The 25,150-nt window shown below is 34.3% G+C and overlaps 2 protein-coding genes across 2 annotated transcripts in view; both read left to right on the plus strand.

Moving 5' to 3' along the window:
• On the plus strand, positions 2,354–6,964 carry LOC109849520 (transmembrane protein 120B-like). Its single transcript, XM_020419368.1, is given in 6 exon segments — positions 2,354–2,555; positions 4,914–5,004; positions 5,074–5,181; positions 6,098–6,193; positions 6,420–6,488; positions 6,591–6,964. Coding segments are annotated over 6 exon segments (630 nt in total). The 5' UTR covers positions 2,354–2,463; the 3' UTR covers positions 6,765–6,964.
• Positions 12,745–25,150, plus strand: part of LOC109848016 (phenylalanine--tRNA ligase alpha subunit, cytoplasmic-like) — a 31,671-nt gene continuing 19,265 nt past the window's right edge. The window contains exons 1-7 of the mRNA XM_020417267.1: positions 12,745–13,053; positions 13,136–13,258; positions 13,355–13,447; positions 18,984–19,040; positions 22,860–22,915; positions 23,107–23,199; positions 23,431–23,521. Of these exons, the coding sequence (XP_020272856.1) occupies positions 12,877–13,053; positions 13,136–13,258; positions 13,355–13,447; positions 18,984–19,040; positions 22,860–22,915; positions 23,107–23,199; positions 23,431–23,521 (690 nt within the window). The 5' untranslated portion in view covers positions 12,745–12,876. The remainder of the gene's footprint in view (positions 13,054–13,135; positions 13,259–13,354; positions 13,448–18,983; positions 19,041–22,859; positions 22,916–23,106; positions 23,200–23,430; positions 23,522–25,150) is intronic.

A 25,150-nucleotide genomic window follows, 5' to 3' on the forward strand; every position in this document is an offset into this window, starting at 1 on the left:
TTGTGGTTAACAAAGGCTTTAAATCTTTATTGGCTTAATTAAATTACATACCTTACAGTTTATAAAAGTTTTAATTACATACCTCCATTTGTATCTTGTTACACTTAAATATCCTAATGTTTTTAAAATTGCATGTCTGTACCTTTTATATGCAAGAATATTATTTGTAATTTTCCTATATGAATATCTATCTACCCTTTAAAAGAGGGAGTTTGGGAAAAACTTTTTCTTCCCAAAAATACCCTTCAACTATTATAATTAATAACAAAATTACCCCTTTTTATCATTAAATAGAGTTAAGAAATTGGTAGCCCGCATTCGTTCCTCCGTCGGTTACGACTTCGTAGAAGCCACCATCTGTTACGCTTCAGATCCGGCAACGCCCTCTTACGCTTCAGCTCCGGCAACGACCTCCCACTTTCTTAAATCATTAATTACCAACGTTGAGTATTATTGGTCTCATCATCACCGCACCTCCTCTGCCATCATCTCCTCACTTCTCAGATTTTGGGCATCGCTTACAATCACGAAGGAGACTCTTACAATCACGAAGGAGACTCTTTGATCCTTTTCTAAATTTTACTTTTGATTTTTAAATGTTTTTTCGTCACCCCTTCTTTCATCTTGAAGGACGGGTAACAATTTCTCAATTTCTCGTATTATAAAAAAGAAAAGTGAAAAAAAGGATAAAGAAACCCTAGAGATCGATCCCGATGGGAGAGAGGTCGCCGGCGACGGACGAGGCTGCGGATCGAGGGATGATGGAGGAGGCGACGAGGCTAGGGGAGCTCGCGTGGGAGCTTCAGGAGTCGGCGTCGTCGCTGATCTCGAGAACGTTGAACTAGGAGCAGGGACTTTGGCAGCGGGCGCTTTCCCTAGAGTCCGATCTCAGGAAGCTGAAGACCGCTGCCAATTCCGCTATCCGCAGGGGCGAAATCGATCGGAGGAATGCTGAGAAGGTGAGATTCCGATTTCAAAACTAGATCTCGATTTCGAATCTTTTTCAATTTGTTTGCTGGAACTTTTTTTTTGAGGAAATTTGAGTCATCTTGTTTCGATTTTTGACATGCAAGCATGTAAACCAACCTACTTTTGATTGGGCTTTGTTGAATATGTACTGAATTAGATAGGCAACTGCCTAAAAAGTCTATACATTTGTATTCATTTTGATGCTCTGAGGGAGAGACATGCATGCATTAATGTTCCATTGATGTCATGTTGCAATCTATTTGATGTCCTGGATTTAGAACAACATGAATTTTCGTGGGAAAATTATTATTTAGTAGTTGTTTGGTCGCGAGAAATGCTCCTAGAGTAAGTCATGGATGAGGAGCCAGTATTATGTTTATGGATGCGTATTATTTGTTTGGTTTCCAAGGGAAATTTTGGATATTTTGATTGTTCTAAATTTGGAGCGGCTGTAATTTTCAGTGGAAAATGATGTATAACAGATGTAAGGTTGGAGGAAGCAAGTTAGCCTAAGGAGGGAGTGAAGCTTTGTTGCGCTTAGAATATTGAAATTTGAGTCCCTTACTATTCGTGATAGCTTGATTTATGACTCTTATAAATCATATCAATATGATTTATAAGAATACATAAATCATATTGATAGAAAATTTACAATAATGAGATTTATGTTAAAAAAATATCTTATTAACTGTATTTTTAACTATATTTTGCATTCCAAATTATTTTTTTAATATATGCATTCTTATATGTGAATGGTTAAAGGAAGATTTATGTAACTTACCATGAAAACTTGAGATTATAGCTTTTTTATATTTGTAGTGTTGGCGGATATTAATATACCTCTGCACGAGAGACCGAAGTTTATAAAAAAAATTTAACCCTTATTTTGTAACTATTAGTTTACTGATTTGGAATTTCCTTAAATGTTTTAATATTAAAAAAAATCTTGTCTGATTTGTCTTGGTCTGTAATCATTGGATTTCCTTATACAAAACATCTAGAGGTTTATCAGTGGCAAGAGTATTGTGAATTTTTTTCCTCATTATGCTTCTATTTGTTAAATCAATTTTGTTAGGCTATTGAGCTTTTTCATTTGAAGAGCCAAGTTTCTGTGTTTACTTCCTTTAGAAGGTATATGATTGTTATAATCTAGCCCATATACATGTTATGTGGTTGCGAAAAATATTGTAGTTAAAATTCCAGTTCTATTAACATGGCAAATTATGGACTTCTTCAACCTATCAAAATGTTTACCTGTAAAGCCATCTAAAGACTAATGATTTTATTTTGGTTGTCCAGCTAGATGAAGAATTATACCGTGCAAAATGCCATATTTCAGAGGGGGATGTGTCATCTCTTCTTCCAAACAAAGATCATGGTGCATTATCTTTTGTTTACTTTTTTCTGGATTCCAATTCTGATCCTAAATTGAATTTCCTTTTTTCTTTTCCAATATGTGATGTCCATGTCGATCGTTTTTCTTTATGAGCAAGAATGTTCTTGAAGATGTTCCTTGGAACACTGAATGTTCAGGCTACAAGGAAAGAGGTTCGTCTTAAAGTGAAAGAGGAGTACAACGATTACAGGTTAAGTTGTTTTGTTTATTTGGTTACATAGCTGTCTTTCATGTTTGAAAGTTGAAACTTCATATTTGATAAAGAGGGCTCATTCTTGTTATTGTTGGATAATTAGAAGAGTACTTAGTGTAAATTCTAAAGATTTGCATGCATATCTCTAGCTTTTCTATAGGCTTGAATGGACCATGACAAGGTTTCCTTCTCATCTATGGTGCAAATTTGCGGCTCACGAATACCAAATGATTGTTTTTAGGCAGTTTCTGTGTTAGTACTCATGTTCAAGAAACTCTTATGTATCTGTCAACTTATAAAAGCAGTTTTTGTTTTAATCCTTCTTGAAATCGCACCACCATCATGTTGGTAGGTCCGTTTCCAAGGTTTTCGGGACACTCTTGTTGTACTTTCTTCACCTGTACTTTCACTTCATTCATTTTTCATGGTCTTTGTTTAACTAGAAAATGCACAAAGTGTGGAAGATCAACCTTAGAAAACTAACATTTTATGGTGATCATGTAATCATGATGATGTATTGTTAAGAATACTTAATTAAATGAGGGATCTGAAGGTTGCAGCTCTATAAAAACTTTACTTTTAATATCTCCAGTGAAAATCTACCAATAAATCTGAACTTGACCAAACCACATGATAGTGTCTTTGTTCTATTGAAAAGTTAGATTGAAGAGAATCATCCAAAGCTTATAGGCAACCTAATCAAACATATTCTGAGCTGTTCCATCACCATCTAATCCTAAGTTATTAGTGTTTAGTGACATTAACAAATAATTCTTCCTTGCATCTTATTGATTCTCATCCTTCTAAGAAGTAAATTACGAAAGAGTATCAGTGGCATGTTCTGCGTTTGAGCACATCACATAAAATTGCCAAGGTTAGTTAGTCATTAGGGATGCTGACTCAGCCATTAGTAGGAGATTTCTTTTCTTTATTCCCTGTGATTCAATTCTGGTAGTAGGCTTGCGTTGGTGGAAATTCTCATAATATGTTCCTATTAAGTTAAATTTATTACATTTACATATGAAAGGTAGATTTAAGTTTAGAAATTCCGCCTTGTAACCTGACAGTGCCGTCAGACAAGCATGTTGATATATGAATTTCATGACTATCTATAAACAATCTAGATGTAACTGGAAAGCAACCATCTTCTTGCTTAGAGGTTGACATAATTTTGTGAGTAAATGTGATGAAGATGATGTACTTTGCAACGTAGTGCATTGTGACTTTAGATGCATATGAAAGAAAAGAAAACGTTCCATCAAAGCCATGCAATAATATGCTGTCATTATCTCTTGGTAGGTCAAAATCACATTTGACAAAAGTGTAACTTTCTTTTTACAAGATCGAACGACCTTTCTGTTTCTTTTCTTTCCCTCCACTATGCTACTATTAAGGTCTGGGATTTGGAATGGATGCTTCCCAGCATTGGTAGTTCAGCTCTACCAGGTAGATAGTACCTTTCAATTGCATATCATCATCATATGTTTTTGTTTGGAATTTGTGGTTGAAGATGTTGTTTTGGTTTAAACATTTGTTGTTTTCTTCCCAGGCATGGCTATTATTTCTCTATACAAGTTTAGCTTTGCGAGAGAACATGCTCAGAGTAAATGGAAGTTATATTCGCCCTTGTTAATAATCATCCTTCCATCTTTTTGACATTGGTTAAACTTACAGTCAAGGGAGCATGTCAGGGTCATTGCTGATTTTAGTTTAGGCTAAATAGATATAAAATCTGTCACCAAATGTTACTCAGGATAATATTTGCTATCTCTGATTGAGGTAAACTTAATGTACCTATTTAGTGCTTTTTGTAGGGAAGATTGTTTCTCTATCAGTACCTACAAGCAATACAACTACCACCTTTATTGTGTTCATAGTGATTTAATTTTGCTTATTATATTGATGCAGAATTCAAGTTAACAATATGGTTAACTTGATATTAAAATGCATCTGTTCAAGGGTATATTTAATTGGTACATCTGGTTTAGGATTTTAGTGGGTTCAGTTCACTTAGCGCAGCGTGAAACCTGGAGTGGCAATGAGGGGGCATCCACATGATTTGATATAAGTAAGATCTTCAAACCCTATCTACATGATCTAATATAATTATGATCTTCAAACCCTATCCATGTAAACCAGCTTGTCAGCTGAGTTCATATTTTGTGCTACCAAGCTCAACTATTATAATGCTTTAACTTTTATTGGTGAGTTACAATGACGCCTTAATTATGAATACGAGAATCTCATTTCAACATTTAGATAGAACAAATTACTATTTATATAGGGCTTGATAATTGTTTATTATCTAGGACAACATTGCTTTTCATAAAACAATTTTTACTTGTGCTCTTGCAGGTGGATATTCCGTCATTATTGTGCTATGTTGATGGCTCTTGTGAATCTCACATGGGAGATAAAAGGGCAACCTGATTGTGCCAACAAGCATGTAGTTAATTTCTTATTTATATATTAATTTGATAATTATTATATCCAATCTAACACGAATTTTGCGCAGAAAGGGGTTGAATTGTTTCTTGTATGGGCGGTCATGCAATGTTTTGCAATGCTTCTACAAAATAGATACTAGCGCCAGCGGTTGTATACTCGCATTGCTTTAGGCAAGGTAACATCATATATTTTTGACTTGAATTTTTATCATAGTGAATTTTTGCACCCTTTGGTAAAGCAAATGCTGCCATGACTGCTTTACTCTTTGGTTTCCTATTCATCTGTCTATGCGGATTGATAAATTATTAATCTTCAACTATTGTGCTTGTTTAATGGATAAATTTAGCGGATGTATATAATTTTTTTGAGGCAATAACCTGCAAGTATAAAGTAACATTTAATAGGTACTAACCTGCTCAAACCCATACAAGCATACATACAAGAGATTATTGAGTTTGATGGTACATGCTGACTTCTTTCTAATAGGACTTGGCAGAAGCCTTTAGTATCCGATAAGAGAAAAGACAGAAAATTCAGACTTAGTGTAGAAGCAAGCAAGCACTTCTCAACTGGTGTTTTGCATGCAAAATTTGTGCGGGTTACATTAATTTTGTCGCCTTCCAAATCTTGTGAATCTTTGTCCTTGTTTTTACTGCTTGTAAGGCCCTTGTTTATAAACCTTGGAATTTCTTTTTTCCTATTATTTTTACGGATTTTTTTCTCATATGCTTTGATGTCTTGTCCATCAAATAGATTTTTGTGTCTTTTTACTCTGTTGAATCATGTTCCTTTGTTTAAAACTACATTAGTTTAACTCTAAAAAATAAATTGTCCTCTAAATATCAAGGGGAAAAGTTATTCACATGATTCCCAGATGACATCTCAACCTAACAACCTAATGAGAGAATAACATGGCTTGAGGTTCAGAGGATGCAAGTGCTAATAAATTAGTCTTATGGGCATATAAATGTCTATATCTCTGTAGTACAGGAGGTGTATCTGCAATTAACCCTGTTTTTTTTGTAATTTTATATTTCTCCATATGATCAAGTCTAAGTGCCGTCTCTCTTCATTTCTCTCTCTCTTTGCAGGCAAGGAGAATGGATGTTGTGTGGGGAGAAACTGCTGGTGTAGAAGTCCAACTATGGCTTCTGTGCCCCCATCTTTTTTTACTTTACATGTATAAGGTTAAGCTGCATAATTACAACCTCGTTGTTGGCTAAAGATTCTTTTGTTGTTGCTGTTTAGCGTAATTTAGATTCGAGAGCATGCGTCTAGGAAAGATAAATTTCAAATGAATTGTGGAGTCACACCGTGCCAGCTACCACATTTTCATTTCAAGTGTATCTTTCATTGTATGCATCAGTAATCGAAATTACTCATAGTATCTTAAACATTTTTTTTCGAGTTTAGGGTTTTGAGGCGTACGTTGGGATATTGCTTCTTAAAACTGCTTTTGTTGGCGTTGCTTCTGAGTGGCAGGCAAGAAAACCTTGTCCTATTTTCTTTTGTTTCTTCTTATAGAATATGTGATGTCTACCGTCTTGGCATGGATGTCTCTTGACTTCTACTTTGATAATGCAGGTCATATTTTGTAGCATCTTGCTGGTAATTATGGCAGTAGGCAACTTTGCAAACACGGTGCAGACACTCATGGCAAAGTCAAGATTCAAAGCTAAAATGAGACGTACAAAGAGCAAGCAAGATTTGGAACATTCTCTGTCTCCACCCTCTGGGAGATGGAGACTGCTATTGTGAAACGCTCAGCTCCCTCCTCTTCCAATGTCATGTTTGAGTTCTATCAGCAACGCTATTCATGTTTGTAAAGTGTTTTTTATTTGTTTACAAATGAAGTGGTGCCTACAAGAACTGCAGGCAATACTGCAGTTTACCTAACCATGTAGAATGAGGTGAATGTATCAAGTTCTTGTTTCAATAAATAAGTGCAATTATGAACCTTTTCTGCCGTCTCTTAGCTTGAGATCCTGCCTGAGTTACCCAAGGAATTTTGCTGGTGCTGAGAAGTGGAGGCATAGGGCTGACGTCATCATCATCGGAAAAGGGAACTTTTGTTGTCGGTTATTAGATGTCTGATTGATGTTGTTTGCGAGTTGTGATAGGCAAATAATGTGTTTGAACATTTTGTGACCATTTTACATTCCCTACGGTTATGAGGTATTTTGATATATAATTCCTTCTTACAATTTATACTTCCTATACATTCTAATACTATGAAGATACTTTGTTGATACAGGTCAGTTATTGTCTTGAATGGGAAGGGAGCTAAATTGGCAAAGCATTGTGTACCTGCAGATCCTACGAAGAGGTGCATGCTAAATCTACTTTAATTAGATACAGAAGGATGTCATATCATCCCTAGCATTTATGACAGTTAACAAATTTATTTCAACCTGCATGATATCTATCACCTACAGAAAGATGAAAGAAAGCTTGTATCGAATAGGGTTCAGCCCCGAACCAGACCTAGCTCACAAGGGAGAAGCTTCAACAGAGGTAGGAAATGCATATGAAAGCCTACTGTTGGGAGCCAATGTTAGTCAAATGACCATGAAACTACACCTAATGTGAGACGAAGACAAGTTATAGATGACCAATCTGCATCAACCAGTGATAATTCAGTGTGAAGAATGTATGAATCGAATCCTAGATTTTCCTCAGAGAAACCAAATGAGAGTGGACAGAGATTGAGTTTAGTATATTATTTAAGTCTTCAAATGTTTGGTACACGAATCTCTACTATTTGTGGTGTATTTGTCTAAACTATCCCTAAATTTAATTTTATTGTACAAACGTTGTGAATTTTTAAATTTTGTTCATATCTTGGCTATATTGTTTACATTCAATAAATTTATACCAAATCTCTGCCTAAATAAAATTATAATTTAAAATAATATTAAAAATTTTACCACGTGCATTGCACGTGCAATCCAACTAGTAATGATATAAGTTTAGGATAATTCTATATTTTCTACTCTTTCCATTAATAATTTATTAACATGCAATTGTCTATTAATATATTATTAGGCATTACTAATAATTAATATGAGATTTTCACAATCACATTAGAAGTTTTAGGGACCAAGTTAGACAAACTTGAAGTGGCATATAATATGATTAATTAACAATAATGATTAATTTAGTTTAGTTAGGATTAAAATATAATATTTAAAAAATAGGGGTAATATAGTCCATAGAAAGTTTTTTCTCCAACTTCCTCTTTTAAAGGGAGTATGATATGATTCTAAGTGAAGTATATAATTTCATTTATAATTCAAAATCTTGAAACTTATTCAAAATATGATGCTTAAATTTTTCACATCTTCTGTACTATGTAAATATAAGCTAAACCTCTGGCCTCATATTATACGATGTATATTATTTATCAAAAGAATCACATACTATTGTTTGTGTTTAACAAAGGCTTCAAATATTTATAGTCTTAATTAAACATAAATAGCTTACAACTTACGAAAGTTACACGCATATACCTCCACTTATATCTTAGTGCACTTAGATCTTCTAATATTTTCTAAAATTGGATGTTTGTACTTATGTACGTAAGAATACTCTTTATAATTTTCCTATGTGAGTGCCACGATATAATTTTAGGACAATTCTATATTTTGTACTCATTCCAAAATAATTTATTAACTTGCAATTGTCTATCAATATAGTATTATGCATTATTAATAATTAATATGAGAGTTTTACAATAACATTGGAAGTTTTAGAGCCAAGTTAGACAAAATTAAAGTGGCATGTAATATGATTAATTAATAATGATAATTAATTTAGTTAATTTATGATTAGAATATAATAACAAAAAAGAATAGGGGCAATATAGTCCATAAAAAGTTTTTTCACAACTCCCTCTTTTAAAGGGAGTATGATATGATATGATATGATATGATGATATAAACCGAATTTCCTCTCTGAAGGCATTAAATTTGTTGGATGCCTAGTAGAGTCAAGAATTGACCTTTAAGCGGTGTAGGTACACAAATCTTTTAATACCATTTTGAAAATTACTACCAAAATTTTTTGTCACACACAAATATGATTAATATTGTAGGGTAGTACTAATCTTAGGGCTAATTTCTTGCATCCAATAATAGCCTTTAGAACTCCTTCCCATGTGATGAAGGTGGTGCCAAGCATCCTTGAGTGGCGGCCACCTATACCAGCAATAGCTTGGGTCCAAGTCCAACCATAAATATTTTAGCTTAATCATGCAAATTAGGTGCTTCATTAATTAGCGTGCCAAATAGTTGGCTTCTGTTCTTAATAAACTATTCTTTTGAGAAACTTTACAAACTCCATGTATTGCTATATTTCACTAGAATATGCCAATTTCAGTGCTAGTGATGAGAAAGAAGTGAAAATAAAAAAGAATCATAAAAGCTCTTGGGCAACAAGGACATTGTTTTGTTTTCACATTCTCTACGTGTGCTTTTACTTTAAAAACGAAATGTAATTGTGGAAATTGTTATTATTAAGAGGTGTACACCGAAATATCTCTTATCACCAACGGACGATTACGAATCGGCTAGCTAGCGCTTTCGTGCTGATAACGTGCTGTAATCTTGTTGTTATATCTACATACATCACATATCATAAGTAAGAAACGAACATGAAATATAAGAGTAAATAAATAGAGAAGAGAAGAGATAGGGAGAAAGTGATCATCTCATTTTATTCAGCTTCCTCATTCCTCCATACATTTTGTCTTTCATGGCTTACATTATATAAATGTGGAAGAGAATACTAAAAGTCAAAAATAGGTGAATAGACTTCTTTTAGTAATGTCCACATTCATTTCTTTTATATTTACAACAATATTTAATTTATCGGAACTTCATGGTATTTTTTGCTGGTTTGAAAACTTATTAATTTTTTCTCTAATAACAATAGTTTGTAATTATTTTTATTTGAATTCTAATAATTCGTCACGGTAAAGCTTTTATTTCTTAAAGATCTTAAGCGATAAATATGGTTTTAGCCAAAGAATGTAGATTAGATGGACAAGGTATTACTTTTTCGTTAGTAAGAGAGGTTGAATGTGATTCTTTTCTTTCCTAATAAAACATTTCAAATAAATTTTCCCTGATAGTTCAGATATCCTGTTCGTTCTACTATGTGCTCATTAGTGATACAGAACAAATGTTGTGTGCTTATACTTTATTATAGAGGCTTGAACAAATATGTAGAAGATCTCCGATTTATAATTATGATATGTTATTTTACTCTCTATTCAGTTGTTAAGAAGAGTTAATCGCTATTTTTTTCACAGTTTCCTCATATCTCTAGCTTTATGGGCCCGTGCAGTGCACCAAGAAATTTAAACAATGTTAAGTTGGAAAAGAAAATTATATTTGTGGCGTTGAGAATATTTTGCATTATGTAATTTTTTTCTGTGATAAATTTGCATTCTGTAGTTCTAATATTTAGATCAAGACATAAAATTAGATATACGGCTACCATATGATCATTATTTTTCTATTAATATCATGTAGTCATTTTCATACTAGTCCTCTTAAAAGCAGAAGTTATTTCAAGAAGTATGCAAAATAAATTTTCACCAAACACTATTACTAACTTCCTCTCGTAAAAATAAACAAAAGCACTCCACAAAACAGTAGTACACAACTGGTCCTAACATCCCGCCTAAAAGTTCATTTCTACGACGCTCAAAACTACCTCATAAAATAAACAAAAGCACTCCACAAAACAGTAGTACACAACTGGTCCTAACATCCCGTCTAAAAGTTCATTTCTACGACGCTCAAAACTACCTCATAAAATAAACAAAAGCACTCCACAAAACAATTACTCTCCAAGATCTTTATATTTTGAACATAATCACAAATCTTTAAGTGTTTCGAAATTAGTCCCACATATTTATATTTTGAAATTAATCCATTATGGCTATAAGTATTTTGAAATTAGTCTCTCTAGTTATCTTTATATTTTAAAATTAGTTCATTATACTTGTGAGTCTTTTGAAATTAGTCTCTCTAGTCGGCACTAGATTAAGATTTGTGGGATTAATTCAAAAACAGTATACATTTTATATTTTTGGGGGATTAATTTTAAATTATGAAAATCTGAGAGACTATCAAAACAAAGATTGGGGAATAATTCTAAATATGAAGATGTGGGCCTATTGTCGGGTGCTAATATAAAAAATATGAAGATTCATTAGCTTGATGGGGGAAAAAGAGGGTCTGTTTGGTTGGTTTCCTAAAATCAAAGAAAATGAAATAAGACCCCGGAAATCATTAAAAGTTGATTTTCATCCATTTTTATCCTTAAAAATCATCCACATCATCCAATAATATGATAACAACTCATCTCATCTCATCTCCTTTCTTACTTTTAAGAATGAATCAAACACAAGAAATGAGTCACATCATCCATCTCATCTCATCTTTAAAAATAAGTCACATCATCCAATAATATGGTGACAACTTATCTCATCTTATTAAAATTTGATTTCCATTCATTTCCTTAAAAATCATGAAATGAGTTTCCCTAAGGGGCTGTTTGGTTGATGTATTTGGTATTAGGGGTTGGGCAGAAAGCATGCCAAAAGAGTACTTTTGGCAGGCTTTCTGCCCAAAACGCCTCTAAAAAGAGGCGTTTTGGGCAGAAAGCCTACCAAAAATGCTCTTTTGGCAGGCTTTCTGCCCAACCCCCAATGCTAAATACATCAACCAAACAGCCCCTAAATATGAGTCACATCATCCAATAATATAATGACAACTCATATCACCTTATCTCTTTTCTTAGTTTTAAGAATGAACCAAACACAAGAAAAAACCTATATAGAAAATAGATTTCTTATAATTGATTTCTTTATTTTTTTAGGGGTTATTTGTTTGCTAAAAAAAATGAGAAAACCCCCCGCCACGTAGGATTTTGGTTTCAACTGATTTCCAAATCACATGTTTGTTTTGTTTTGTGATTTAAAGAAATGAGGGTGCCACGTAGGATGCCACATCAGATTTTAAAAAAAAGTGTTTTCACACAAAAAACCTCTGAAAACACTTAGAAATGTCACTTCAATGAATTTTTAATTACTAAAAGTACTGTTGAAACAGTGACTGTGAATAAAACAGATTATTTAATTGCTGAAAATACTATTACTATTGCGACTGATTTTTTTTTTTATATTCAAACAAACACAAGAAATAGAAATCAAAACACTGTTATTATTGCGGTTGGATTTGTTTCATATGTGACGTGGCGGTGACGTGACGATGATTTTATTGCGAAAAAAAAGAAATATGAAAAATATCTTGAAATCTCTTGAAATAAATTAAAATGTGAGTTTTCTATTTTTAATTTTTTTGGGAAAACAACCAAACAAACTAAAAAACAAGTTATGAAATTTATTTCTTAAAAAATCACACACCTCAGCGAAAAGAGCCTAGGGCCTGTTTGGATTCGTAGGGGGTGAAGGGAAGTTAAGGGAAACTGAGTGAAGGGAAGGGAAGGGAAAGGAAGGGAAGGGAATTCCATTCCCCTTGGTTACACCCCAATTTGGGGGTAACAATTTTTATACTATTAGGGGGTGAACCAAGGTGAATGGAGGTGAATTAACTTCACTTCATAAGTGTTCCCAAACAAGGTGAATGAAGGTGAATGGTTCCCCTAACTTCCCTTCACCCTCATTCCCCTCAATCCAAACAAGCCCTAAATAAATATGTTTCCTTTCTTTGATTTCATTGTTTTTTTAGCCAACCAAACAGCCACATAACCCAAAACCCAAAACCCTAGAAATCTCCTAGAATTGCTTTGCATCGCAGAAACGTCGGAGATTAGCAGAGAGAACCCAATTCCATCAGCAATGGCGGCAGAAGACTCGGACGCCAAGACGAAAGCAGAGAGATCGATCCTAGGGTTTCTTAGATCCAACGACGTCATCGCCGACTCTCACCAATTCGCTTCTAGCATCGGAATCGGCCACGGGGAACTCGAGAGCGTGATCAAGAGTCTCTCAGCATTCCAATTCATCGAGTCGCAGGTCAATTTGCAGTCTAATTCACCTTAATCTCGTCTTTTTAGGGTAAGATTTGATCAAAAACCTGTTTTTGTTGTGGAAGCAGGATGTAAAGAAGGACAAATGGCTGTTGACGGAGGAAGCGAAGTTGTATGCTTTGAACGGATCGCCGGAGGCTCAGGTTTTTTCAGCGGTGCCTCCTGAGGGGATCCCGAGGGCCGAGCTCGAGGTGATTAGTTGTTAATTTTATTGTAGTGTATTTTTTAAGTATTATTTGTTCCACTGATTGTTACTCGATTTAGTTGTTTTTATTTTTATTTTTCAGAAAAAAGTTGGTAGTCAGATTTTCAAGATTGGTTCGTCCCAAGCAGTCAAGAATAAATGGGTGGAGATTGGTAAACAATTGGTCTCCAGAAAGGTAGAGTCATTTTCTTTTTTCCCCCTTATTTATAGATTTACGAGATTTTGAGTATTTAAATTGCATGATTCCATTACCATCAATCATTAATTTGTTTCTCAGTTAAGAGAATTAATTAATGTTAAATGTTTTAACTATTTGGAAATGTTAGCTAGAAAAGAGAAGTGGGCTTGCGAACTTGTTTACCTGCATTATATGTGTGCCTTCTTTCCTCAATTATCGTGGTTTCACCTGCATTTTCAAATGGAGTTATTAGGTTTACCATTATACAGAGTGTAATCACACAAACTAGTTTTGCCGCCTAAATTAGCCTTGGAGGATATGTTTCCACCAAATAAATACTAAAAGAAAGAGTCCAATGACTATGATTATGTGGCAGTTGATAAGAAGTACATAATGTAGAAGCATAACACTTGGAATTTATTTGTTAGAAGGTACAAAGGTTGAGTGGTTCTAATATTTTATCTAATTAGTGGCAGACTACCCTTCCCACTATGTAAATAGAACCTTCCCAAAAAAGATACTCTCTATCGAAGAGAAAAATAAATTTATTTTACCATATAGTATCTCTTGTCCCCTAGCCTTTTCAGATTATTATGCCAAAACATAATGTCATGAGTAATTGTATATAATTGTATTCATTTGGATGTTATCTTGTGAGCCCTATAATTATATAAATCTTACTTCTCTTGCTACTGTTTCATGGTTTGGTCTAGTGGCGGATCAAGAATTTCTGTAAAGTGGTGTCGCTGCATAATTAATAATTTCAAAAAGTTACAGCCGTCCTCGATGAGTTCATCTTTTGAAAAAAGTACGTGATCGCATCATTGGTGACACTATCGAATAGGCGAATACAATGTTTTAAATGTCGAATATCGGATTCATGTCGGACAGCCAAAATTCACGTTGTATAGCGGAAGTCGGGGATATGTCGGGAGACATATACTAAATATCGGATTGCCATATCTGATGGATTTCTACTCAATTTTGGCCACCAAAATGGAATGCACTTGTCTTGTTATAACTTATCCTACATGAGTTGAGTATTCATCATCAAGACACGAGTCGTTTTCCATTTCTTGAAGAGAAATATTAGAATATTATGCCAACAAATAAATAAAATATACATTGTCAAACTAGAACTTTCAAAGTACCTTGCATAAAATTAACATAAATTAAATTGCCTTGCATAAAATTGACATAAAATATTAGACTTTGAATTGATTTCAAGCTACGGTTCAAACTTATTGTTTACATCACGCTTTTATGTATTCTCAATTTTAATTTGTAGAGACGAAGACGAACGTGTTAGACCCTAGGGGGGTGATTAGGGTCTTATGCTAATCTAATTCGATTTTATGCCAATTAAAACTTATTAATAAGTTATCCTAGCAAGTATGAAATACAACATGATATGTGAGCTAGGATAAGTAATATGAATAATGAGATATATCCTATAAGATAAAAATATATGCAAGGATATATAAACTAACACAATGGTGATATAATCAAACTATAAATGTGATAGGGCAAAATATACAAGAGTAATAGGCAATGGTGATATAAGATAAATGCATAAGCAAATACGTCAATGACAAACTCAAACACACGATATGATTACGGGGTTCGGACATTCCGTCCTACGTCTCCGCTCCCCACTCCCGGGGAGAAATCCACTATCACAATCCGGTTTGGAAGCCGAAACTTCTACACACTCGGTTTTCTAGCTAACCGAAAACTCTACAACTCACACTCTTGCAAACCTATTCTACACCCTCACAAGTGTTGGACCTAGCCGTGTCTTCCTCAAGTGCTCGGTTACAACCTCTCCCTAGGTTCGTCAACCGACGTTACTCCTCTTGGGACGATCCCCGACTCTCACCACACATTCCTCTCGGTGTACAAGTGTATTACAAAGTGTATCCTCATAATTAGGCTTAATATAATAAATGTTTGTTCTCTACTATGGATGATAACACAATAAAAGCTCACACTCAATTGTTACAACTCTCACCAACCCAAATATACTATGTATGTAAATACAATAAGTTCAAGTAGGTGTGTGTAAATAATGAGTGAAATCAAATCAACTAAACTCAATTAAAATCTAGCATATAGAAATTATGAACAAAAGAATAAATAGCTAGAAATAGAGTTTAGAAATTCTTCTCTGAAAAACAAGATGGAGAAGTGGATTGAAATGAAGTTTAAACACTGTAAATGATCTTCTTCACTTGTAAAACAATCTTCAAACCAACCAGACTTTGAACCCAACTAAAAACCCTTGTTAAAACTCTTTTAAACTTCTTTAAAACTTTTCATTGGGTTTGAACCCAACTAAAAACCCTTGTTAAAACTCTTTTAAACTTCTTTAAAACTTTTCATTGGGTTACTGATAGAAGAGAGGTTGAGGGGTTTATATAGGAAGAGAAACCAACAGCCAAAACCCCAAACAAAACAACAAAAATCCTAGAAAAACAGGAAACAGATTCTGTACCTAATATAACCGTTGGGCTATTGGCGATCGATCGTGAAATTCTCGCGGTCAACCGCGAGGCACTACAGAATCTCAGAAAACATCCAGAGACTTTGGCGGTCGACCGTGGAAAATTTTGAGCTGACGGTCGACCGTGACGGTCGACCGTGAAAGTCTCTGCTGCCTACTCAGAAAAGAACACAAGCGCGGTCGACCGTGGCGGTCGACCGTGAACTGGAGTCTCTGCTGCCTACTCAGAAAAGAACACAAGCGCGGTCGACCGTGGCGGTCGACCGTGAACTGATACAAGAAATCAAGTTTTGAAAGTTGTTTTCTGATCTTAAAACACTATTTAAAAATATCAAATAAATTTTAAAAAATGTAAAACTTTGGGGAATGATTGTAGACATGATAATAAACATGTTACAACGACTGGTTTCCAAAAAGGACTTTCCAAATGAAAAATATCATCATTTTACAAAATAGGTCAAAACATGAAAATGTAAACATGTGAATTTTGATATTTTGGCTAAACCATGTTTTAAAACTTTGCACAATAATTATGTAGACTTAATAAAATATGTATATGATTATTGTTAAGTTCAAAAACTAAGAATACAATATTTTTGCAAATACAATAGAAAATGAAACATATGAGTATGTATATAAAAATATATTTGTTTTATATCTAAGTAGTTAAATCAAATCACAATAATAAATATGAAATATGTAATTTCATATTTGTAAACATGACAACCCAAAACCATGCATGTATATATATAACTATATATATACATAGAAACCAAATACGTGTGTATATATGATATCGAGCTTAAGGTACTTAACACACATAATATAAAACCTAAACTAAGTTACCCAAGCTAGATCTTGATCTTCAATAAGCTCGACTTGGTACACTTGCGGATGAAGCTTGAACTTGATCTTTAACTTTGAATTGCGTAGGCTTCACTCCATAATTCCGCCAACCTCCATTGGATATGATCGTTGTGACGCAATCCATCCAACCTCCAACATATTATTTGTCTAGAATAAATATAAAACACAAACGCTAGACAAACAATATTAGATGTAAATTGTTTGTAAATCATCGTCAAAACAAGAAGGCCAACAGAACGAGAGGAGATTGCGGTGGAAAAGGGAGCAATATTTTTTTCTTTGCCCTAATCTGTATTATATGCTATCGGATTACTATGGGAAACAGGCTAAAAAAAGAATTAATCAAGTTACTTTTGAGTACTAAACCCAAATCCCAATACTTATCAACTCAAAAAATAAAAAAAATCGACCGATTTTTGATTTTTCAAGGCTGAAAATCGACTGATATGTCCGTAATATCCCCTGACATGTCCGACATGGACCTCAAAAACGATATCCGACTTGAAATGGCCATATTCGTGTTGTTCAAGCCTCTGATCCGACATGCCAGTCGACATTTAAAACCATGGGCGAATAATAGTGACACTATCAAATATGTAATCACACTTAAATAACTTCAAACATATGGTACTTAATATATGGACATTTCAAAATGGAGAAAACCTTGATTATAATGGGATGAAAATTTTAAGCTTTTCCCAAATTCTTATCGACATGGATAACAATTTTGTTAGTTAGTTCAGAATACTAGCCCACGAGTCATGTGTTATTGTGATTTATATCTCCATGCTAAAGCTGGGTGAATCTGAGAACATAGTTCCTTTGTAGGGGTTGAGATATACAGAGGTGTATACTCAATACTGAACCCGTTGGAGGAAGTAGTGCCATGTGAGATGTGACATCACCTTCCTCAAGGGTGGATCCACCTCTGGTTTGATCTGTACCAGACTACTCTTCATTTAGGTGGGCTTCAGGTTCAAGTTGCCAGATTGATTTTATTTGACAGCCAAAAGTCTGATCAGCATTTCATCCATGACACAGTATGGTGCAAAGTCTTTTTATGTTAAAATGTAAGTAGGCAATTTTAGGTATTGTAACAAATATAATGAACCCCTTTGTTAACAAGTTAAATTGGTTGGTGTTACTTCAAGTCTGCACATGATTTAAGAGAGGGAAAAAGATCCAATGCCTTAAGTTGGGTTCTCTTATGGTATTTTTTAGCATAACCAGATAAAAAGAATTTATTGTCCATAATTATCTCCCATCAGTCACTATTTGCCACCTTTTACATCCAAGGTTTTGCTATTATTAATTTGTCCGTAAACTATTTGTTCTGATCATCTTTAATTATAAATAGGGTTATAGGGTCTATTAGAAAATTGAACTATATACGTACTAGATTTTCGACTCAAAGTACATTATTTATATAATCTTTACCAAGCATTTTAAGTTTCTTATACAAAACTAATTTTCTATCTGCTATCATGTGAATTGTGAGACAAAGTAACGTGTTTAACTTCTATGGTCTTTTCTGTGGGTTCCTGATAACATTTTGACAATGATTTGTCTTTTGATAAAAGGCCTTTTGTCCTTTCATAAGTGAGACCAATTATATATTAGTTAGCAAAGTTCTATTTTATGATGATGTTATAACTTCCATTAACATGCCATCATTTATATATTTCTTGGGCAGATGACAGCATCTAATTGTTTGAATGATGAGATGTATGCAAAATTAAAGAGATTAGAGATTCACGTTTTTGTTTCAAATGCTAGCCATGCAAGCCAAATGCATTTTGTATAGTGTTACTGAATTGGTTCTCTAGTAGATCTTTTATGGTAAATTTGTTGGTTGGCTCGTATATCTTGTCTATTATAAGATATAAACTTCAAGAGCTATATAGTTCTGTTATAGATGATCTTTTCTGCATTTCTCCAAATTATGGGCATTTTTAGTGTTTTCAAGGACTTAACATACCAGTTTTATGAAAAAATGGAAGATAATAATGAGCTATTTGAAGCTTTAATTCGAAAACATTATGGATTAAACTCATTTCTTCTATACGTTACCTGTTTGTTGACACTCATATTTATTTAATTTAGAGACAGTAAAGATTGAAGTGATTCCTTATTTACACTGACACTCACGTTTCTTGTTCTTAGGTGGAAAATGTTGAAGATACCCTTAAAGATTTGCTCAAAAGTATTGAAGATGGAAAGGTGTATCAAAAATTTATTAACTTGAAGTTAGAGATTAATGATTTTTCTCTTTGTTTTTGATCAGATTGATTTTTAGTGTGATGTTTCATTCATTCCCTATTACATCATTTATTATCTATGTTTATATGTCTGGTCTCATAATTTATTGAACTTGAATATTTTTCTATATCAATACGTACCTGTTCTTGAGGCCCATGCGCTGAATGTGTTCTTTGACATATAAACATATATTTACGATTAGATGTCCATGCTTATACTGGTTGGGACAAGGTTTCGACAGAATTTGATTTCCTGTACATACAAATTTGAGCATTCTGGCATTCTGCGGCTTTTAAACAGATCTTGTATGCCAAATGTTAGGATGACCATCAGATGTTGACATGTACTATTTTACTCTAACTAACATGAAGTATTTCACCAAGTTATGCACAAAGTTAATATGTGAAAACAGTACTAAGAAACATAGAGTACTATTTTACTGTAACCTGAAGTATTTCACCAAGTTGAGCACAAAGTTAATACGTAACCAAGTTAAGCACAAAATTAATATGTGAAACAGTAGTAAGAAACATAAGAGTACTATTTTACTCTAACTAACGTGAATTATTTCGCAAAGTTAATATGTGAAAACAGTAGTAAGAAACATAGAGTAAATTTTAAAGAATGATGCGGCTATAGAGCAAGTAGGTAACAAATGATACTAGTTTTACCCAAGGTTTTAAATATCGGTTATCGGGAATTTATCGGACGACCAAAATTCTTATCGGATAGCGAAAATCGGGGATATATCGGGGATAAGTAGTATTTATCGGAGTGATATACTAGATGGTGTATATATATAATATAATAACTAAAAAATGTAATCTAACCATGCTTAATGAAATATAAACATACCAAAATGTAAATCATCATGTTTAGAATCACTAACCAATTGTAGAAAGCAAAACTTGCATCTTGACCGCACGATGAAACCATTCAATTGCATAGCCTTACTTATCGGCCGATAATCCCGATAAAAAAACCTTACTTATCGGCCGATAAGTACCGATAACGCCGATAACTCCCCGATAACTTGCCAAAAACGATAACCGATTAAAAATCCAAGTTATCCTATCGGAGAGCTCCCAAATCCGATAACTCGGCCGATAATATCGGTTATCGGCCGATATTTAAAACAGTGGTTTTACCATCCTTTATCATCTTTGACTTGCCCATCAAATTGGGCTGGCTATAGAGCCCGAGCTTTTTCCAAACATTGGAAGCTCCTCAAATAAGTAGAAGTTTTTTCGACCAATTATCAGTTTGATGTGTGTTTTAGATGTTAGCTCGAGATCCATGACTAAGTAGCCATGACCTAGAGAGGATCTTGCTTAGAAACATTTCTAGTTAATTGGCAGTTAGAACCAAGGATATAGAGAGCGCTAGGTGGCGTAGGCATTGGATCTGACGCCTAGAGCTTAGGCAGGAGCCTAGGCGGTTTTCCTATCTTTTATTTTTTAATTACAATAAGTAATAGTAAATGTCAATGTTATAGAAAGTTTAGGCATCGGATTTTCTTTCTTCGTTTAAGTGGCGGTGTAGGAGATTTTGCTGAAGGTCAAAGGAAGTAGAGGAGGTGTTCATAGTTGGAGGCATGAGGAGTTTGGAGGAGGTTGGAGAAAGTGGAGCCTGCAATGAAGGAAATTATGATTAAAACCTAAAGGCACTGTTTTAAATATCGGCCGATAATCGATATTATCGGCCGAGTTATCGGATTTGGGAGCTCTCCACTAGGATAAATTGGATTTTTAATCGGTTATCTTTTTTGTAGGTTTATCGGTGATTTATTGGCGTTATCGGCACTTATCGGCCGATAATTAAGACTTTTTTATCGGGATTATCGGGATTATCGGCCCATTTTGACTAACATTATATTTTTTTCAAGGCTATGATGCAAGTTTCGCTTTCTACAATTTGTTAGTGATTCTAAACATGATGATTTACATTTTGGTATGTTTATATTTCATTAAGCATGATTAGATTATATTTTTTAATTATTATATTATATATACACATCATCCAATATATCACTCCGATAAATACTACTTATCCCTGATATATCCCCGATTTCCGCTATCCGATAAGGATTTTGGTCATCCGATAAATCCCCGATAACCGATATTTAAAACCTTGCCTAAAGGGTACAATCTACGTGAGCAGCCCACGCTCCCCTTGGCGCTTCCAAAACGTAGGTGGGTATCCTAGATACCGCCTAGACGCTAGGCGAGGCGGCCTAGGTGTACACCTAGGTGGACTAGGCAGAGGCTTTTTAAAACATTGGTTAGAACTTACAAAATTTTCAAGTTAAATGGGTTAACACAAGTGCTCCGAGGTTAGATGTCTATACTATTCATTACTCGAGCTTTGTAAGTTGTACACCTTGTTGTTACTAGTAACAGAGGTAACACTTTTTTCAGCTTCTCTTCAGTAAATTAAAACACTTTAAAGGCTAAACCATCCTCAACAAATAACCTTACTATCTTAATCTGGTGACATTTTTTAAATGCTCTTTGACTTGTTTAAGCTCATTTTGTTCCTATGTCTTGCTCATGTTTGTAATTCCTTTCTTAACCATTTCTCCATCTATTGCCCCTTCTCATATGAATGTAGTTTTAAACTCATTGCATGGAGTCATGGATGATGCAATTTCATGAATCACATAATAATTGGACTCCATTTCAATGATTTCTTACTTTAAGACAGTCTGATGATTGGAAGCTTTATCAACAATATATTTAATTCATACATTAACCTGTTCTTTCCTTTTTATGTGTTGGTCTTCAACTGGATCTTGTTGCTTATCTGCAAGTATGGATTAAATCCTAGTTTTACTCATTTCAACTAGCTGCGGTCTCTTAATTGGAGACCCTAACTTTCTTCCGTTTAAGCAATGCCTCCAGTCAATTCCTTCACATTCTATCTGAATTCTTGCTTTCCTACACATCTCTTCTTCTAAAGATGCTTTCTTTACCTTTTCCTCTACAGTAGAGGGGTCACGATGTTGTCATTCTAGTCTTGATTTTCTGGAACACTATGAAACTTATGTTGTTTGAGATTCTTCTAGTTTCTCCTACTTTGATTAGCTATTTACATTTTCATTTCTTTGGTAGGTTTGCCTAATTTTGGTTTTCGGTAAAATATCTTTAACTAACTGATTCACCTTTTATTTCTCTCTCTTATTTGCTTCCTCCTTGTAAGCTAATCTACTTAATACACTTTTTTTGTTTTGTCATTTCACCTTACTCTATTGCTTAACTTTAGTGCATAATATGTATGGTTGATTCATACAGTTCTCAGCTTGAATGTCATCAAGCCTTATCTTCCAAGCTCTTATCCTTGGCACAATGTCTTCGAGTTCATTATTCTAAATGGTTTAGAAGTTCATCTTTATCAATTATCTTTCTGCCACTTTGGACTTGATAGGTTTTCCAGCTAACCAAAAAGCAACCATCAAGAGTTTTGGGGCTTTTCCATGGATACGAGGAATCTGTTTTGAAATCCAAAGCGAACCCACATTGTTGTGTTTGTTACGATTTAATGCCTTATTTCTTTCTTACAAACAAATTCGACTAATGTCGCTATATCTAACGGAAATTTGCGAATATGTCCTATGGATGTACAATCAGAGTAATTATATTTTACCGGTTAGACTTCTTAAACTGATTTTGGTCATCTCTCTATGCCGCATTCTTGTCTACATCCTTTTTTTTTGGGTGTGAACTCCCCTGTCATAAAATTATTTATAGTTTCCTTCTGGTGCTAACGTCTCCTTTACAACAGGTGGTTGACGATAAGGATATCGCCGCACTGAAAAAGCGGAAGCTCATTACCCTTCAGTAACCATCTTTTCCTGATGATTGAAATTTTATTTCATCTCCTGTAGAAATTCCTACCTGTTGGTTTTTTGTGTGTGATTATCTGTTTCTGCATTGTGGGAACATCTTATTTAGGCAACCAACTTATTCTTTATTTCACAACCGATAGTTAGATTTATATGATATACCATTCCTTTGGACCTTTTTTACAGGACATGGAAGGGTTACTCTCTGAGAAAAGGCCCCATGTATGCACCAGAGAGAAAAAAGTTTGCAACAGATTTGACTCGAGAACATCTTCTGAGGTACTACAAATCTTTTATGTTAAATTGATATCATGTATATGGTGATACTCCATCATCATTCATATAAAATAACTCTAGTTCATTCCCGGTATGCATGAGTTTAGCTTATTACACAAGTAGCCTTTTCCTTATAAATTCATATTAAATAACTTCATTTCGCACAGAATATGAAGGTCTTGTACATTGATGCTAATTATTCTGTGTTCGATTTTTTTTTGTTTTGGTTTTTAGGGGTGATTGGAAGGACTTGGAGTTTAAAGACTACAATCTAGATGTGCAAGAACAGCCAATTGAAATAGGCTACCTACATCCTCTCCTCGAGGCATGACTTGACTATCTCCCTTTCCTTTCCTTTGTGATGTTTTAGTTGAGATATGTCCGACATAGGTGCTACTCTAGTGTGAATGTCTTAAATGCTCCAGTATGGGAAGCATTAATCCCTAACAAAACCATAGTGTTGGAGAGGAGGTATTTTACCTGCCATCAGTGTACTAAGACAATAGTCGATGGAAATGCTCTCCTTTTTTTTTTCTTTTTGTTTGAGAGAGAGAGAGAGAGAGAGGGGGGGTGGTAGGAGTCAACATAGCTTCAATTTTTCAAATTATCTTAAATACATTGTGGAGTGAACTGATAACATCACTTTACATATGATTAAAATAACACGCTTGTGATGGCAGAGGTCATCTAAGCGATTTTTGTGATATTGACAGAATTGACCTTCAAACTCGAGACATTTACTGATAAATGGGATCATATGTTATTAGATGTGCTGCAAGGGGGCACACTATTTTTACTTTTTATAATTAGGCCATCTGACTGGAAGAAAGACATGCGTTGCTAGTAGGTTGCCTTGCTTCTAGCCTTTTCCCTCTATTAGGTGGAACCGTGGAATCATCTGGATTAGACGAAGACCAATATCTCACACCCGCATTTCACTTGTACTAGATTGTGGATCGTATGAGAGATGGTCATGTTTTTATTATCCCAACCTAAATTGATTATAAGCCGCGTAGTCCTAGTAATTAGCTACTTGATTCCCCATTTGATCAACCCAACATGAAGATAACTTAACTGACCTTTATCTCCAGCCTTGATTAATCTCTATGCCCGCTTTTTTCTCAATATTGTATGCAATGCCTTTCGATATTGTATTTAACAATATATCTATTATGACATCATTTCCTAGGCTTTTGATCATGGTTTTTAATGTTAGCTGACATGTCGGATCGGAGGATAGAGCAACACAGATATTGTCATTTGAAGTCGGATATCATTTTTGAGGTCCATGTCGGGGGCTATTGCGGGACATATCGGCTGATTTTCAACCTTGAAAAATTGGCCGATGTTTTTTTTGAGTTGATAAGTATTGGGGTTTGGGTTTAGTACTCAAAACCCAAACCCGATTAATTCTTCTTTTAGCCTTTTGCTCCCATTGTAATCTGATAACATATAATACAAATTAGGGCAAAGAAAAAAATGCTACTCTCTTTTCCGCTGCAATTTCCTCTCATTCGTCTTTGTCTCTACAAATTGAAATTGCGAGTTCATAAAAACGTGATGTAAACAATAAGTTTGAACCGTAGCTTGAAATCAATCCAAAGTCCAACACTTTATGTCAATTTTATGCAATACACTTTACTTTTTGTTAATTTTATGCAAGATACTTTGAAAGTTCTAGTTTGACAATGTGTATTTTGTTTATTTGTTAGCATAATATTCCACTGTTTCTCTTTAAAAAATGGAAAACAATTTGTGTCTTGATGTTGAATACTCAACTCAAGTAGGATAAGCTATAAGAAGACAAGTGCGTTCCATCTTGGTGACCAAAATTGAGTAGAAATCCATTTGATATGGCAATCCGATATTTAGTACATGTCGCCCGACATACCCCCAATTTTCGCTATCCGACATGAATTTTAGCTGCTCGACATCCGACATTTAAAACCCTAGT

The sequence above is a fragment of the Asparagus officinalis genome, chromosome 7 (genome assembly GCF_001876935.1).
Source record: "Asparagus officinalis chromosome 7, Aspof.V1, whole genome shotgun sequence".
Lineage (NCBI taxonomy): Eukaryota > Viridiplantae > Streptophyta > Magnoliopsida > Asparagales > Asparagaceae > Asparagus > Asparagus officinalis.